General features: G+C 37.9%; 1 protein-coding gene and 1 pseudogene across 2 annotated transcripts in view; one reads left to right on the top strand and one right to left on the bottom strand.

The window, feature by feature from the left end:
- The window catches only part of MSH3 (mutS homolog 3), a 139399-nt gene that overhangs the window by 113581 nt on the left and 7847 nt on the right, over positions 1-17971 (top strand). The window contains exons 20-22 of the mRNA XM_080682388.1: positions 1538-1695; positions 10947-11133; positions 13936-14065. Of these exons, the coding sequence (XP_080538514.1) occupies positions 1538-1695; positions 10947-11133; positions 13936-14065 (475 nt within the window). The remainder of the gene's footprint in view (positions 1-1537; positions 1696-10946; positions 11134-13935; positions 14066-17971) is intronic.
- LOC308253821 (large ribosomal subunit protein uL15-like) lies at positions 120-566 on the bottom strand (annotated as a pseudogene). Its single transcript has one exon. The product of its transcript is annotated as a large ribosomal subunit protein uL15-like (transcript).

Here is a 17971-nt window from a genome sequence, read left to right as displayed (position 1 = left end):
AGAACCTGTTAGGGAGGTTTTGGAAGTACAGGTAGGGAAGTAGAGATACCAAAGGACCTACATTCAGACCCGAAGACAAAAGTACTTGGACATTTTAATGAACTTCCCTCCATGTAGTTTCAGGCTACCAGGACACAGGCCCCACCAACACCCTTAATCTTCTCTTTGGCTCTTCTGCTGAAGAACTTGGCCTTCACAATGACAGGCTGCTTTGGGAGCTTTCCCTTCCCCAGAACTTTGTAGTAGCCCTATCGCACCACATCAGTGATAGGAGCAACTCCAGTCTTGCTTTTGGTAGGTTTACCCATGTCTGCTCACTGACCAGGGTCCACGGTTTATCAAGGTTGACAGTTGGGCAGAAGCTCTGGTTCCTCTTTTAAGTGGCAATGCCTCATACCAACTTTCCCAAAGTAACCTGGGTGATATTTGTCAAAGTTGATCCTGTGATGATGCAAGCCACCAGCATTACCTCGGCCCCCTGGGTGCTTCCTGTGCTTGCCGATGCGGCCGTGGCCGTGGCTCACGTGGCCCCGAAGTTTTCGGGTCTTTCTGAGTCTGGATGGCATGTCGGTGGCCGAGCTGCAAGAGCTATTTCTTTTTTAAAAATATTTTTTATTTATTTCAGAGAGTAAGGGAGAGGGAGAGAAACATAAATGATGGGAGAGAATCATTGATCAGCTGCTTCCAGCACACCCCGTACTGGGGATTGAGCCCACAACCAGGCACGTGCCCTTGACTGCAATCGAACCTGGGACCCTTCAGTCCACAGGCTAGGGCCATATTTTTTATTTATTGTATCATTTTTGCCGATTAAAAAAATCAATTCATTTTATTTAAAATTTCAAAATATTTAGTTATGCCCATCCAAATTAGTGCCTTGGGTAATTAAGACATATACTACCTGTAGTTTTAAGGTAGACAAATAAAACTTCTTAGATTTTAAATGTAAGCAATATAAAAAGCACACATATCGACAGGTTAAGGAATATTTCATGAGAGAGTCATAGTAGTTATCCAGTTCAGGTTGCTGCTGCTGCTGCTGCTGCTGCTGCTGCTGCTGCTGCTGCTGCTGCTTCTTCTTCTTCTTCTTCTTCTTCTTCTTCTTCTTCTTCTTCTTCTTCTTCTTCTTCTTCTTCTCCTCCTTCTTCTCCTCCTTCTCCTTCTCCTTCTCCTTCTCCTTCTCCTTCTCCTTCTCCTTCTCCTTCTCCTTCTCCTTCTCCTTCTCCTTCTCCTTCTCCTTCTCCTTCTCCTTCTCCTTCTCCTTCTCCTTCTCCTTCTCCTTCTCCTTCTCCTTCTCTTCTTCTTTTTTTAATGCCTACAAACAACTGTGTGTGATGCTAAGAATTCACTTTTCTGCAGTAGCTCAGATTGGGTTGAGGACAAAGAGGTCCTCTTTCCCTCTGTGATACTTAATTGGTGAATATTTAAATACCACAGTGCAATCTTTTGCCTAATACATGCTCTTTATAGAACCAATTGTAAATATTATATAAGAGCCCCTCTGGTACAATATTGAAATTACTTTTTGATTTTCTAGGGGGACTCAGAGAGAGTAATGATAATTACTGGACCAAACATGGGTGGAAAGAGCTCCTACATAAAACAAGTTGCACTGATTACTATCATGGCTCAGATTGGCTCCTATGTTCCTGCAGAGGAAGCGACCATTGGAATTGTGGATGGCATTTACACGAGGTAAAAGCATTACTTCTATTTGAATGTGTTTCTGAAATACATCGAGCCCACATGGGCACATCAATTTTTTTGTACATATTTAATGGACAGAGATGCTCTTAAAATATTTAGAAATTAGGAGCGTAAAGAAATAATTTAATCATGAATATTAATACTAGGAAAGACGTAGGACCATTTTGTCCAGTAGTTTTCAAGTTTTCTTTTAGTTACTGAATTCTTACTTTAGAGAAAATCTTATGTAGCAGATTAGTATTTAAACAGATAAAAGCAGACCTGCGCTGCCTGGTCCGGAGGTGGAAGGCTTGGAGACTTGGCTGCTGGATTCTGTAGAGCAGAGTCTGGAGACTATTGCAATCTCCCTGTGTTGTAGGTGGGAACTGAGAACAGCCTGAAAAGGGCACTGGCACAAGATAATCCTATATAATAAAATCCTAATATGCAAATCGACCGAACGGCAGAACAACTGGTCACTATGATGTGCACTGACCACCACGGGGCAGACGCTCAATGCAGGAGCTGCTCCCTGGTGATTAGTGTGCTCCCACAGGGGGAGCGCCGCTCAGCCAGAAGCCGGGCTCACGGCTGGCGCAGCGGCAGTGGTGGGAGCCTCTCCTGCCTCCACAGCTGCTCTAAGGACCCCTCGGGGGATTTCCGCCGAGGGGTCCCAGACTGCGAGAGGGTGCAGGGGAGGGAGAGACCCTCCCCTCCCCCAGTGCATGAATGTCATGCACTGGGCCTCTATTTTCTCATATGCTTTTTACTCTAAGAACATTATCTGCAACTAACTAGATCTTAACCCTCAATATAAAAACCTAAATTTCATGCCTTATTAGGAATATGAATGAAATAGCTTGGTCTCACTCACTAGAATTCATAGTTTATTTATACAGATTTATCAATTTAGATTTGTGTTTTTGCTTTTAAAATTTTTAAATTTAAGTATAGTTGGTATGCAATATTATATTAGTTGTACTAGTTTCAGGTATACAACATAGTGATTTGACATTTTTATCCTTTACAATGTCATCACCCCACTAATTCTAGTAATCTGTGACTTCAAACTTATCACAACATTATTATTCAAAGAAAACTTTTTTCAGTTACAGTTGACATTCAATACTATATCAGTTTCAGGTGTACAGCATAGTATTTAGACATTAGATTTATTAGTTCTTAAAGTATTATTTATACTTCTGACATTTGGGGAAAAAAGTGAATATAGTTCATAGTGTATAGTCAAGCTATGCATATAGAGTTTTTGATTTACTGTCCAGCTTTATAGTTATTTAATATTTGACTGTGGAATCACATCAGAATATATCACATGCTAATATTGACATACTTGAGTAGACATTAAAATACTTCAAAGCTTGGTTTTTTATCTGAGCGTGAACAAAGCAAAGCAACCTAAAATTTGTTTGATGCCATATCACCAAACAGGGGTTATTTTGATCTCCACATGTTTGTAAATTAACTCAACATGAGAAATTTAAAGACTCCACCCTACTAAAGAAATAAAGTATTGCCAATAAAACTGAACCCTTGAGCCTCCCTAATCCTGTTCCCCTCCACCCCATCCATCCCAAGTAACTGCCCTTCTTGACTCTGGTTTTCATCCCATGAATGTCTCTATATTTTTACTATGTAGGTATATTTTTTTGAAACAATACATATAATTATTTGATATGTTTAAAAATTTTATATGTACCACATCACACTATGTATTCTTCTGCAAGTGACTTTCCCCACCCCACAATATTATATTTGTGAAATTCACCTATATGGATACATAAAATTCTCGTCCACTCAATTTTCTCTCTAATGGTGATATTCCGTTATATACATATACCATAATTTATTTTTCTTGATTGATATTTAACATTCAAATTAGTTGCAAGTACAAACAGTGTTACACACATCTCCTAGTGCACATAAATGTGTTTTCTGAATCTAGGCTTTATCCAGGCACAGGACTGTGAAGTGTAAAAAATGTGCATCTTGCTTGTTCTTCAAAGAGGCTGGGCCAATTCAGTATCCCACCAGCCGTGTGTAAATTTGTCTTTATGCTTTGAAATTAAATTAGAGTAAGACATACCCATTGATGATGTTTTTTTTATTTTCTCCAAAATTTCTCATAAGGATATTTTTATTTCAATTACTTAATATATTTTACAGGCAGTGCCATCACATAAATCACTTTTTGTTAATGCTAAGGAATTTTTTTCTCTGCATGTGCAGGCTGTGCCTGTTTACAGCAATTTAAAATGGCTTATGGCTTCCCTGACAAACTGCCAGGCCTCCTGTTATCACCAGTGGCTGCTTCCTCTTTAATTCCTTTTTGTCTTGACTGCCAAGAAGGCAAGAGCTAAATTCAAGGCTCAGGTGTAGAAGCGAATTTGTGTTAGTTGTTCCCTTCTCTTCTTACACGGAAATATGTCTCCAGCATGATTCTTAGAACAGCATCAGAATCAGAGATGCTTGTTTAATGCTACTTTCTAAGACCTATCACTGACCCATTAGATTGGAATCTCCAGTGTGAGATCCCAAAATTAGCATTTTAAACGCTCATGCTATATTTGCTGTCTTAAATTCAAGAATCTACTGTATGGTTTGTAATCCTAGTTTCACATTCATTGTAATTCTTCCACTATAATAAATTGTTATTCTATTATCACTTCAAATCTTTTTTGTGCCCCATGGGGGGAAAAAAACATTAACAATGTTTTTGGACCATAAAATCTGGCTCTAGACTTTATTTTAAAATTGGTTAGTTTTGTATTATTAATTGGACATTTACAACACTGTGTTTAAATTCATGCATTCATAAATATTCATTGAGTGCCTACTATATGCCGTGCATTGTGCTATAAGAAGTCTAAAGAAATGTGTGAAAGCTGTAAACAGAAACATTTAGGAATCTTTTTTTCCGCCCCCCTTAATGTTGTAACCTCATATGAACCTTTTCCTGAATAAGAAGCATTTATTTTAAAGTAAAATTTTGGCAAACATGCACAATGGGCTCTAATTGGTATATTTATATCAGTGTATTGTCATATATGTACTCATCAGTGACCTATTTCTAGACACACATTTCTAAGGATCATTACCATCTTTGAATACATTACTGAAAAATGATCCTTTGTTTATATCCTGATAAATGCAAACTTAAACTTCATTCTACTTCTTAGATTCAGTAATTAAGTTTTAGAAAGACAATGAATTACTAATTCTGGTTGAAAAAAAGCAAAAACAATTGGCTTCTCTCAGCATAATTTATTTCTATTTATGTCAATTAAATGTTGGTAGAAAAGCGTTTTTATATTAAGTGGTCCCTGGTTAATAATTTTCATGCCATGCTGCCCATGTAAACTCTCTCTTATGGCACCCAGCTTCAGGAATGCTGTGTACTCAGAATGGCACCAGTGTGTTTATTTTGAGAGGAAACTGGAAGGTAATAGGCATTCAAATGCCTAAATTATTTTAAATGGTTGCCTTTGTGTGGATAGGTTTGTTTGCCCAGTTTAGTTTAATTCTGCAAATACTGACTGAGCACTTACTGCAGAGTATTTGTACTCTGTTAAAGAACACATGTCCTTCTGGACAGGAAGAAACATATTGAATCAGTGCATTCTTCTACTTAGCAGTAAATACCAGCACTAAAAACCATACGGTCAATGATTCTTTACTAAATGAGTGAGCTGTTATTAATTTCATGGGCATCAGAAATGTTGATCTTATGAATGTCTCTGTGCTTTACTTAGCTCCTGTCATCGTGTCATAGCCGATAGGAAATATCTCACGTCATCTTTTTGATGGGAAGTGGTTATGTGAACGTAATGCTTCATAACCATTTGTGTGTTTGGTTTGGTTGGATTTTAAGTGAGGATCCTAGGAGGTCCCCTCAGTGCAGATCCCTGGAGATACTATTGTGATTGGTATGATGAAGGGGACACTTGGACTCTGTTCAAAACCTAAATCGGAAACAAATCCAGATTTAGACGCCATTGTTCAATTTAAATTCTTGACACTTTACAGAAGGAAAAACAGAATCCCTAAGATTGTAATTTGCTTGAGGTCATAATGTGAGTTCAATTATAAGGATGCATCTTTAGGGTTGTGTTGGGTTCCCTCTATTGATCTTATTGATTACTCTGATTAATCTTATCCTTCCTTTGATGACCTTTGTCAAGCTGTCCATTGCCTTCACTAGCAGATAGGTGTGGACAAGGAACCCGGAAGGCTGGTCAACCTTGAGGCTCTGGCAAGGGTCAGAGCCATACACCCACTGTCTAGTTGAGACAAAGGTATATGAAACAACTTCCACCTTTCAGTCTCATGTAAATCCTTACTGATAAGATAGTTTGCCTGTTACTGGAGATTGCCTGCCTAAGGGCCATAGGTGGATCAAGGGTAGTCCTCTCTTGGGCTTCCACCTGGCCCCCAATTCCCAAATTAATATTTTCTTGTCTAGTCTCTTTCATTTGTGTGCGGCCTCCTCCAGAGCCTGAACCCTGAACCTGAACCCTGAACCACGCGGGTCATGGGGGGTACACTCGCAACTGGAGGCCCAACGTGGGGCACTCGCAGACCTTAATTATTTTTGATTTTCACAGATATAGTTAAGGCTGGTAAAGAGCATTTTCTCTGTTAATTATTGTTCTTTGACATTCTCGGGCCTTTCCCACAGAGGGGACTAAGAATCATTTGCCCCTTCAGTACGTTATGGGTGTCCTGAAAACACCTGTGTCTTTCATAAATGGTCTGCATGTGCTTTGTAGATGGTCCAGTGAACATGGTTTCTCGTGAGCCAATACAAGTTTGGCATTTTCCTGGATTGCTGTCTTGATTCTCAATAATATTTCAACTGAAATTGAAAGATTGCTACAGTGGTTTTTGCTTGGCTATATTTGCCGTTCAGTGTTGGAGCTTTTGTAAATTGACTTTACATAGTATAGTGCAGTGGTCGGCAAACCACGGCTCGCGAGCCACATGCGGCTCGCGAGCCACGGTTTGCCGCTCTGTTGACTAACGTGTTTGCCAACCACTGGTGTAGTGTGATCTGATTGCATCTCTTACTGGAAACAATTATACTAGTGAAAGGAAGCTTTTTCTTGTCTATTATAATAATTTCATTTTTGCTAATAAAGTATTTTTTATATTGGTGAAAGAAAGCTATTTATTTAACCTGGTAATTACTTTGTCTTAATGTAATGATACAAAAGATTATAAGGTGTTTTTAAGTGTATCTGTGATTTTTAAAAATAACATTTGTTTTTCTAAGTTCATTGTAATGCATGTTCATTATGCAAAATTTAAAACTGTAGAAAAGCTTGAAAAGGAAAAAAAAGTCACCTGTAATTTTACCACCTGAAAATCATTGTTGTTTAGGTATATGGCCTTAAAAAATGTACACATATAGTGATAAATCATTTGTGGTTTCATTCCATTTCTGGGTTAATGCTTCATTAAATGTGTTACAGATCTATTTTATATTTTTATGCCTTTTAAATACCATACATTATCATACCTTTTAATAATTGGGGTTTTTTTTGCAGCTTTTTCTCTTCTTGGACTTTAAACCCCCAAGAAATATTGATACTTATACTGCACAGAATTCTGCAAAGTTTTTTAGCAAAGTGAAATGAATAGAGTATTTTCAATTTCAAAAAGAAGACAAAACAAGCTGACATAGAAATCCTTCTATATAAAGCACTTAAAGGACAAATAGGGTATAATTCCACTTATATGAGTATCCTGAAGTACACCAATTCATAGAGACAGAAAGTAGTTTGTTTTTTTTGAAAAATCATTATTCAGGTTTAGTAGCTACAGAAACATTCCCCAAAATCGCAATAGAATTGTAGCAACCAGGAGCTAAGGGAGGAAAGAATGTGGAATTATCTTTTTAATGGGTACAGAGTTTCTGTTTTGCAATGATGAAAAAGTTCTGCTAGTGGATAGTGGTGATGACTATACCACACTGTGAATGTGCTTCATACCACTGAATTATACACCTAAAAGTGGTAAATTTTATTTACTTATATTTAAAAAATCACCATTATTTTAAAAGCACTTAAAGTATGTCAAAACTCATGTTAGCATTTTTCTTGCATAGGCCCAGAGATTGTGATTTGAAGGGACAGAGCCTCACCCCATTTGCTATAATTTAGCAGTGTCTAGAATGTTATCTCAAAATATCAAGATTTCATAAAAACAAGCTCTTCTTGAAATTTTCATGAAAATGTTCTTGATTTTAGAAACTAATTAAAAAAAGTAATAATTTATTTCCTCTATTAATGCTTTATTAAGCTTTGTTGACCTATATAAGGGTTATAGGCAAGACGGGAATAGGGGGATTAGAAAGATTAGTCAGCCGCCACTCCTAAAAATATCAGAGTGTTTTTTTTCTTAATCACATAACGTAACCTGTCGACTCAGAGCAAACTAACTCTAAGATGAAACGTAAAGAATGCATTTTCACTACATTTTATATAAATACAGACAGAATGATAATGACATATGTTCTGGAATTCTTTTAAATCTCTAACATATTTTAACACTTGAAAAATTTCAGACTCATTGTTCTGTAATATGTATCACAAATGCTTGTTGAGTTAATAAAAAATTACAAACTTTTTGTTAATTAATTTATATCCCACCTTGCTCTAGAAACTTATTTTAGGCAGCTTACTGGGATATATACAATAGAGTGAGATACTATAAGAGTAATATGGTCTCCAGAGACATTGGATCAGAAAAATAAGGAGAGAAATGTAAGATAAAGTCAGGGTTGCTATTTGGTAATATAAATGTTATACAGTTGTTTCCTAGTAGCAAAGATGAAAAGGAAAATGTGTTTACTGATAAAATTCTGTGTCCATCAGAATCATATAAAGTCATTATATTGTTGAAATGTATTGTAAAAATAAACACACTATATATTTCCTAAGAGAAGTTAACAGAAAAATATTTTTACCCGTGAACAGTTCCCCCAGTTACAAACGCATATTTCCCCAGTGGCTTTGGTGACTGGCTAATGAGCCCGCATTTCTTCAGCATCTCCTGGCAGCAGTTCCACTTTATCATCAGGTGTGGTGGAAAAATAGAATTGTAATAGAAAATGTGTTGGCTCCAAATGCAGTGGCTTTCAAACTGATCTCTACAGGGTTTTAAGAGTCCCACAGATGGGGAAAAGGGCCTAATAGTGCTAGGTTTTTAACCAAATCAGCATGCCTTTGATCTCATCTGCAGAGTGAATTCCTTTGTAAAATTTCATTTGAGCAAAGGATTTAACAGCTAAAAAGATACTTGAAAGCCAGTGGCCTAATAGTAAAGTTGGAACCATTGTTTAAAAATATACATCTAAGATCCTGTCACATCTGGTCTGGCCTCCTAAAGGCCCCAAACCTATAATACCATGAGACACGTCGGTACATAAAGTCACCCATCTGCCTGTCTAGAAATTAAATTTCATCTATGCTGCCTGGTGTGTTTATGGTTTCTATTTTTTGCATTAAACATTTAAATCCATCAATGTTTTTAAAAATATAGTTTGGGTAGGGACACATCTTTTTTTTTTTTTTTTTTTTTTTCTGAAATACCCAATTAGCATCTTTTTCCCTTCTTTTCTTTTTGGACTGGTCATTCATCCTTTCTCTCTGATTTGAAATCTGACCTTTGAATATCTTTCCCAAGAGCATTCTCCAAACCCTGCCATTGCCAGTGAGACCACTCTGTTACTGTAGGGTTTCTAGAGAGCACTTAAATGCAGCACTTAAACTATTGCATTGAAATCCTGTTCAGTATTTGCTTGTTATTCTAATTCTTGAGAATCATAACCTCCCTAAAATATTTGCTTTACCAGAGCTATTTTATTATCAGCCAGGTATTTGTTCTTTTTGTCAGCTCACAACCTGTCAGGCATGACACCAGTCAGGGTTACTGGTAAATGGAAGAATTCAGAGTGGTTGTAGAGGTGGGAAAGTTTAATCTCGCTTTGTGGTAGGGGAAATATTAGTAAACATTGAAAATTGAGGAGTAAATAACAGTATTTGAACTTTGAAAAAGTCAGAATGTTCCTAAGCTAGCAACATTCCATAAATTATGTGGAGAAGTTACTGATTTTAAAATGGATAAAGTTGACAGCAATGCTAGTTAAACCGTATCAACTCCGTCATAGATGCTGTAGTTTATTGAAGGTCCTAAATGTCACTGGTTCCTAAGGCTCCATGATCTATGGGGAGATTCACTTCCTCTCCTTTGCCCTGTACAGGGCTCCAGCCACAGGATGGTGAGGGCTCGGTTTCTCCAGAAATAAAAGGTACATTATGCTTCTGTAGGTCCCATGTAAACTGTTATAACAAAACCATGGAAGTATTTTGCTGAGAAAATAGTTACCAGAATTCACAAAGCTGGCTAGCATGTTGAAAATCTGAATTCTAGGTTTTGCTATCAACTGCATGACCTTGAGTGAGTGCTACCTAGTTATTCCTTTCTTTTCCAGGTTCTTTTTGTACTAAATCGGTGTTTTTCCAAATGTGCTCTATAGACCAAGCGTGTTTTGTCATCACAGGGTGCCCCGGGAGAAGGTGTAGGGGTTCACGGTTAAAGGTCAGAGAAAAGCTGTGGACTGGATCCTCCTCTGGGAAATGCAGTGTGTGGCAGGATACCCAAGGCTCCAAGCAGTCTTACAGGAAAGAAACCCTTGCATCTTTTGGGCCCGTTTCTTGACATCTCTGAGAACTATTTCAGGAAGTCAAACCTATATTAGGTGTCTGAGGTTACTAAACCTCCATAATTCTAGTTAGAGTAAAAAAGTTTTAAGTAAGTTACTTCAACGTGGTACTTTAATTTAAAATATCAGTTAAGGCAACACTGAAGAAGCCTTTAATTGTACAATATCCTAGTACTTGTGGATTTTAAACACAGTGGCGTAGAGAAGCACTGTTTTCCCCTATGAGTACCAAAACTGTGGTTTGAAATGAATGGTCAGGAAAAGGCAGAGTCAGAAGTTCCCTTCTTTGCAGGAGCTCTGGCCAGCACTAATTCTTCGATCCAGAATGTTTCTACCAGGGGCAGTATGATGCTGGGCACTCTGTATCCAATGTGTTTTCTTTTGTTTAATGTAATTTCAGCTTTTATTGGGCCAAAGTGTATGGACCCCTAAGGATCTTGTATATTTGTTGTTCAGAAAATAATGCCTCATTTACTAATAAAGTTCAGAGGAAAATCTGTCTTCATCTTATTTGTAGGATGGGAGCTGCAGATAATATATATAAAGGACAGAGTACATTTATGGAAGAACTAACTGACACAGCAGAAATAATAAGAAAAGCCACATCCCAGTCCTTGGTTATCATGGATGAATTAGGAAGAGGGACGAGCACCCACGATGGAATTGCCATTGCTTATGCTACACTTGAGCATTTTATTAGAGATGTAAGTACCTTACATATTTTTTTGTACATAAATGGTATATACTATACAAATTATTTTTCTGACTTCAGTTTCTAAATATTCATAATCATCTTTAATTGTTACAGCAATTGATTATTCAAATGCTATACATTGAGCTCAGATAGATTGGCCCTAAATAGTGTTTGTAATAGAGTTTGATGTGCCTCCCTGGCAATATTTCCCCCGAGAACTGTATCTTATTATTCGTGGCAAGTTCTATACCAAAAGCAGGAACCACCCACCCGCAACCCGATCCTTGAGAAAGAACAAAAAGAAGATAGTGCCATTTTTACCCTGTAACTTACTTTTTGCAACAGTAGCCTAAAAGATCTCGATGTAAGATCTTTGCTTTCATCTCTGTGTCCCTCTGTGTTTCAGTAACCTCCCACCTATGCCGCAGATCCGTTTTCAGATTGCATTTCTAAGCATCTCAGTGTGAAATTTCGATAGTGTCAAACTTACAGTCCGTCATCTTCATCAAACGCTCACCTTTTATTTACTTCCTGTCCTGGTTCATTTTGGTCTCTCCCTTTCTCTCCCTCCCTTTCTGTTACCTGCCCCTGAGTATATCTTTTCTATTTTGTTTTCTGCTTTTTACACCTTTGTCTCTGTGTCTTCTATTTCTATTTCTTCCCCTCTTTCTTAAGTAGGCAATAGAAGCATACTAGTATTTTAAAAATATTTTCTTTTCTTGTTATTGTTGACATTATTATAGATGTCTCCCATTTCCACTCTGACCCTGCCCCCCTTCCTCTGGCCCTGTTCTGGTAGTCAGTCAGGGCTGGAGTCATCCATCGAAGGCTTGACTGGGGCTGGAGGGTCATCTTCCAGTGGCACAGTGACATGGCCAGCCACCTGGTGCTGGTGCTTGGCCAGGGCCCTCAGTTGCTTTCCCTGTGGGCCTTTCCACAAGGCTGCCTTCCCCTGAGGAATCACCAAGGCCGAAGCCACTGTGCTTCTTATGACTTAGTGGCAGATGCCACTCACTGCCACTGCCGCCACATTCTGTGGGCCACAGAGGCCAGCCCTGATTCAGTGTGGGAAGAGGGAAGACCACGGAAAAGCAGGAGCCATCAAAAGCACTTTGTTGATATTTCAAAGATTCATTTAGGAATAGATTATGACAGAATTGAATTTGTCACTTCTCTAGCAGTTTTTGGATATTTACTAGTAAATGTTAATGAAGAGAGTGCTATTTTTAGATAAAATTTACTTTAGAGGTAAGTCATTGAAGAGGATTCTTCTGGAACAAGAGTCTCCAACCTTTTTATGGATGAAATGACTTATTTTCATGGTGTCTTTTGATTGCTAAGATGGGGAAGAGTGATGAGGGAGGAACAGTGGGAGAGGCTGTGCATTGCTGCTGTGAGTTAATGCGGCGCTGAGGGGAGTAGTGCTGTTGCACAAACCTTTAGGTCTTCTGGCCAGAAATGCCTGTCAGCTCAGGCACCGTGGAGATTTTAAGAGCATCTTGTCAAAGAAATCCTGCCTTCATAGCTTTATTTGTAATTGTTATAAGGGAGAAGACCCATGTTCTGACTTTAATAGGGTGAATGGCAGATGAATCAAAACTGGAGTTCTTCAATTTAATTACCCTCTTCTACTAATTTTCAGACCAGGATTTGGTGTTAACTTCCTTCAAGATAGGGATTTCTATAAGACATAATAAAGTGTGCGTTTAAATAATGCTTATTAAAGAATCCATTGACTCTGTACTGATACCAAAAAATAGAAAACAAATGTTAAAATGATAAAGGTAGGGTGAGGGTAAGATAAAGCACTATTTATAGAATGCCAACTAATAATTATGTAGATAATTAAAAAAACAACAACACAACACAAGATTTAGTAGCCAACATGATAGTAACTGATTCCGGCACTGACTATAGGTGGTAAAACCTTTGAAAGATGGTTGGAGACTCAAGAGTATCACCTTACAAAATATTTATTTATTCCAAAGGAGAAAGGCATCAGTACAATGAAGGAATCTTCTGGACACCCACTTAAACCAGATAGGTGAATTTAGCACCCCCAATAATGGGTCAAGTTGATGTGAGCCACCTGATGCACTGAAAAGGATATGTCACCTACATAGATATGTGATGTTCTTGGCAATAAGGTTTAATCTGAATCTAATCAGGAGGAAACAATCAGCCAAATCTAAATTGAGGGACATTATGCAGAACAGCTCTCTTAGATACTTCAAAAACGTTAATGTCATAAAAGACAAAAAGAAAAGGCCGGGGAACTCTTCTAGATTAATGGAAATTTGAAAGACATGACTAAGTACATTGCATGATCCTTGATTAAAAAAAGAACATTTACAGATGGAGCAGTGTAGGGAAATACAGAGGCTGTGTGTTAGCTGTAATAGTAATATATCAGTGTTACATTTCTTGAGTGTAATACATTTTATTCTGATTATGAGGGAGAATATTTTTGTTCTTAGAAGATAAGAATCTTAAGTATTTAGGGATGAAGTGTTATACTGTCCGCAATTAATTTTCAGATCATTCAGGAAAATATGTGTGTGTGTGTGTGTGTGTGTGTGTGTGTGTGTGTGTGTGTGTGTATGCGTGTGTGTAGAGTGGGGAAGGAGGAAGGATGGGGACATTTGTCAAAGTATTAATGGTTGTCTAGATAAAGAGTATACGGATGTCATTTTATTTTTTTTGCAACTTTAATGAAGATTAAAAAATTTTCAAAACAGAAAATTGGAGAAAAGTTTAAATTATATAAAACTTAAAAATGAAATAACGTTTATTATATGTCTTATTACTTTAGGTGGAATCCTTAACCCTGTTTGTCACCCATTATCCGCCAGTCTGTGAATTAGAGAAAAGTTATTCACAAAAGGTGGGGAATTACCACATGGGATTCTTGGTCAATGAGGATGAGAGCAAACAAGATACAGGTATGAAACGTTCCTTAACAGGTACAACTAGAATGTTGTTGGTTTTCATGTTTGATGACTTAAAGTTTATAGGAACATGAACTTACTGCTTAGTAATAATAAAAGCTGTGAATGTTGATTGTAAATGCCATTTGTCCAAATTAATTTTCTCTAAGCTTTGGGTCAAATAGAATTCACATTTATCCTTGCCATCTCTGAGACTTTTCTTGGTGTTCCTCACCTTATTTTTCAACAAGAAGAGGGTGGGGTTGGGGGACATGTAGGTTTTTCTCTTAGATTCATCTCAGGAAAGGTGCCCTTAACAGTCAAGTGCAGAGTATAATTCGTCACCTTTTAAAATACACAATATTTTACCCAAAACATTATTTAACATTAATTACTTACATTATTAAGTAAGAGCCATGTTCTATACTGGACATGTTGTATTTGACAAGGAAACCGAATCTCAGACAGGTGAGGTGGCTGGCCCGTGTCGGCCGTCGGGGTGGGGGGTAACCTGAGCCTAGAATCCAGTCCTCTGCTGGCAGGTTCTCTTCTCTTCCACTCTGCTAATTCCATGTGGGACTGCAGCATTTTCCCAAGCCTTTTCACTTACTATTTATTAGTGTCACAGAAATGAGACATTTTAGGAAAAAAGAACATCATTAGCCAACAGAAACAAATTCAAGTGCTATATGAATAGTAATAGATTTTAGCATGATTTTCCCCCTGTGGTAGTAATTTTTTAAAGCTACCAGCCTGTGGACCAGTGATGCTTTTACACAGTTGATGTGCAACAATGGAAAATCCATTTTCCAAGACACTCCAGAGTCCCGATTTTATTTTGAAAGAGCAATAAGGATGGATCTGAAAAAGAAATCAGGCCACTAACCCAAATAAAACAAAACCCTGGACCTAAGATAAAGTAATATTGGGCAATTCTTGCCTTTCACCACCATGCAGTCTTGAAAAACACATGGTAAATTCTCTCATGGAAGCAGTTTCGTATCTATTAATCTGCTCCAAAGTGACAGGAGGAGCTTAGAAGCTAAAACCCAGTGGGATAAACAAAATAGGGTTCACCAATAGAGAACGGTCAGGGATAAGCGTTCGATGTGAACTACTAACCCAGAGCCTTGCATCTTGTGCTTTGGCATTTTATTTTACTGATTTGAAAGTTTATTCATAAGATAACTTTAACAATTAGATGATGCTTAAAGGCTCAAGCTGCCAGGCAGCAGGCCCCTGCTTCCATCCCTTCACTCCATGCTCTCTCCCCACCTCAGTCTGAAAGTAACTGCTTTCAGCTCTTTCCTCCATTTCTTTTACATTCCTCTCTCTGCTTGCTTCATCAACTTGCTTAATAGTGATTGACTTTTCCCAGTGTTAGATGGAAGTCTTCGGCTTTCTCTTCCTCTTCGGCTTTCGGCCCAGCATAGTTGTTTGATATTTTTATCTGTATTCCTTGTTTTCACTATTATTGCCAGTAAATATTGCTTACTCATGGATCAGGTATGAAGACAGGTGCATTTTCTTTCTTTTACATTTTCTATTTTCTTAAAGGTTATAATTGCTTTGTTTTTATTTTTTCATTTCATTGATTTGTTTGCATCTGTGGTTAAATATCTTTCTCCAGTAGCTTTGTAAAGCACCTCACCTCTCTAGACATTTTTCTACATGTTTGAATCTACTGGTTCCACTTTTTCCCATTGGGGTCATTCCACCTGGAGTCCTTTGTTCTGCTCAGCTGACCTGATTACCCCCTCAGCTGCCCAACCATTGTCCTGAGACCTGCCATTGCCACCATCCTAGGAATTCTCTTACCCTCTCTACTGTGCATTTGATTACAAGTAACAGAACACTCAACTCACACTGATTCAAACAATTCGGATATATCCAGTCTCCCATTACAGAAACCTCTAAGGAGGAGTAGGCTTCAGCTCCTCCTTGCAATTCTCCAGGCTCCAACTGCCTGCCCTGCTGGCTTCGTCATCAGGCTGCAGCCCTTTTTGGCATTGCATCCAGACTTGACAGTGTCCAGAGAAAGAGAAGGGATCAGTGTTTCCTGTGACTCTGTCTTAGGAGCAAGGGAACTTTTCTCAGATGCTCACTAGCATCTCATCATTGTCCCATTTCATTTCAGATTGAATCACATGCTCATTCTTTTTTATTAAAAAAATGTTTTTTTTTAATTGGTTTTAGAGAAAGAGGAAGGGAGAGGGAGGCAGAGAGAGAGAGAGAGAGAGAGAGAGAGAGAGAGAGTAACATCGATTGAGACTCATTGATCTGCTGCTTTAGGCACCTCACCCCCTACTAGAGATTGAGCCTGCAGCCCAGGCACGTGCCCTGACCAGGGATTGAACCAGTGACCTTTCGGTGCCCAGAATGACTCTGAACCAACTGAACTTACACTGGTTCAAACAATATAGGGCACATACTCATTCTTAAGCCAGTTCTTAGAATGACTTTGATCTTCCTAGATCGTAATCAACTTGTGGAGCTGGATTTGAGAACACATCCAATCCAAGTTAAATGGTCAAGGAGTTGACTCCTTTATAAAGTAGGGTTTTCTTATGGGTGGAATAGATGCTAATAATATTAACTAAAGGAAGTAAAATAGTTGAGACTTTGCCTGAGTGAACATGTCTCCATTATACCTTATACTTGATTTATAATTTAGCAAGGGCTAGAATTTTAGGTTGAAAATCATTTTCACTCTAACATTTGAAGCATTGCTCCATTGCCTGCTCACTTCCAATATTATTCCTGCCTATATCTATACTTCATCCATTATCTCTAAACTAACTTATCTTCTGTCTAAATGAGAGGCCATACATAGCTTATCAGTAAAATGCTCCAAATACCCTTTTGGGTGGCTTCCAAGATGCTGTTTACCTATTTCCCATTGTATGGTGGATAAAGCAGTGGACCTGAAAGAAACCTGTGTTTTAGGATCTTCCAGTCTATAAAATTCTGGACAAGTCACCTAACCTCACCCACCTCTAAATTTTAATGAATCAGTCTTAAAGGGACTTCAGAATCTATTTGATCAGGACACATCTCTTTAATAACTGCCTACAGAAGTTTAGCTTTAAAACAGATTTTGCTGTTTCCCTGTAATAAGCAGAAACATGAATTATTACTTTTCCTGACTCTCAGCAGTGTCAGATAAGCTTTTCAATAATGTCCATTTAAGAAATGGTCATAGCTTACAAATAAAGTCCTTACCAAGAATTTTTATTGTGAGGCTGTAAAGAAATGAGTTGTTTTTACCATCTTCTGTTCCACCTGGTTCTATCTGCCTCCACATTTCCATTACATACTTCCCTCCCTCCCTTCCACCTTCTCTTCCCTCCCACCCCTCCCTCTCTCCCTCCCCCATCAAAGAGTGGTGAAGGATAGGGGCAAAAGACAGTCTTGAGGTAGAACATATCTATAAAAAGAGTCCCCCTCGTGATTATAAAAAGTGATCACTTTATTTACTTTGATGATGTGAAAACTACCATAATTAGTACTGAGGTATGTTAATAAATTATTCAGAACAATGTAATATTTTATATATTTATCTCTATTGGATGTATTAAATTTTAAAAACATTTATAGCTACATATATATACTATACGTATATGATATGTAAAGCAAAAGAAAAAAGAAAAATGCCATCAGCAAAACAATGTTTAAGTGAAGGGGTTTTGTGGCATTTAGTAGACTTTCAGAATTGGATGGATGGATGGATGGATGGATGGATGGATGATGAATGGACAGATGAATGAATCTTTTTTTTTAGAAAAACCAGCATGAGGCTAGAGGTGAGGCCAGAGGAGGGAGACCCAGTTGAAGTGATAAAGATGAGAAGAGTTTGTTTTGATTGCCCTACTGCTGTTCACTTCACTTCTGGTCTTGTGAGCATGGCGGATAAAACATTAT

This window comes from Plecotus auritus, assembly GCF_963455305.1.
Source record: "Plecotus auritus genome assembly, chromosome: 7".
Classification (NCBI taxonomy): Eukaryota; Metazoa; Chordata; class Mammalia; order Chiroptera; family Vespertilionidae; genus Plecotus; species Plecotus auritus.
The sequence above is the reverse complement of the archived record's forward strand: the minus strand, read 5'-3'. Positions and strand labels throughout refer to the sequence as shown.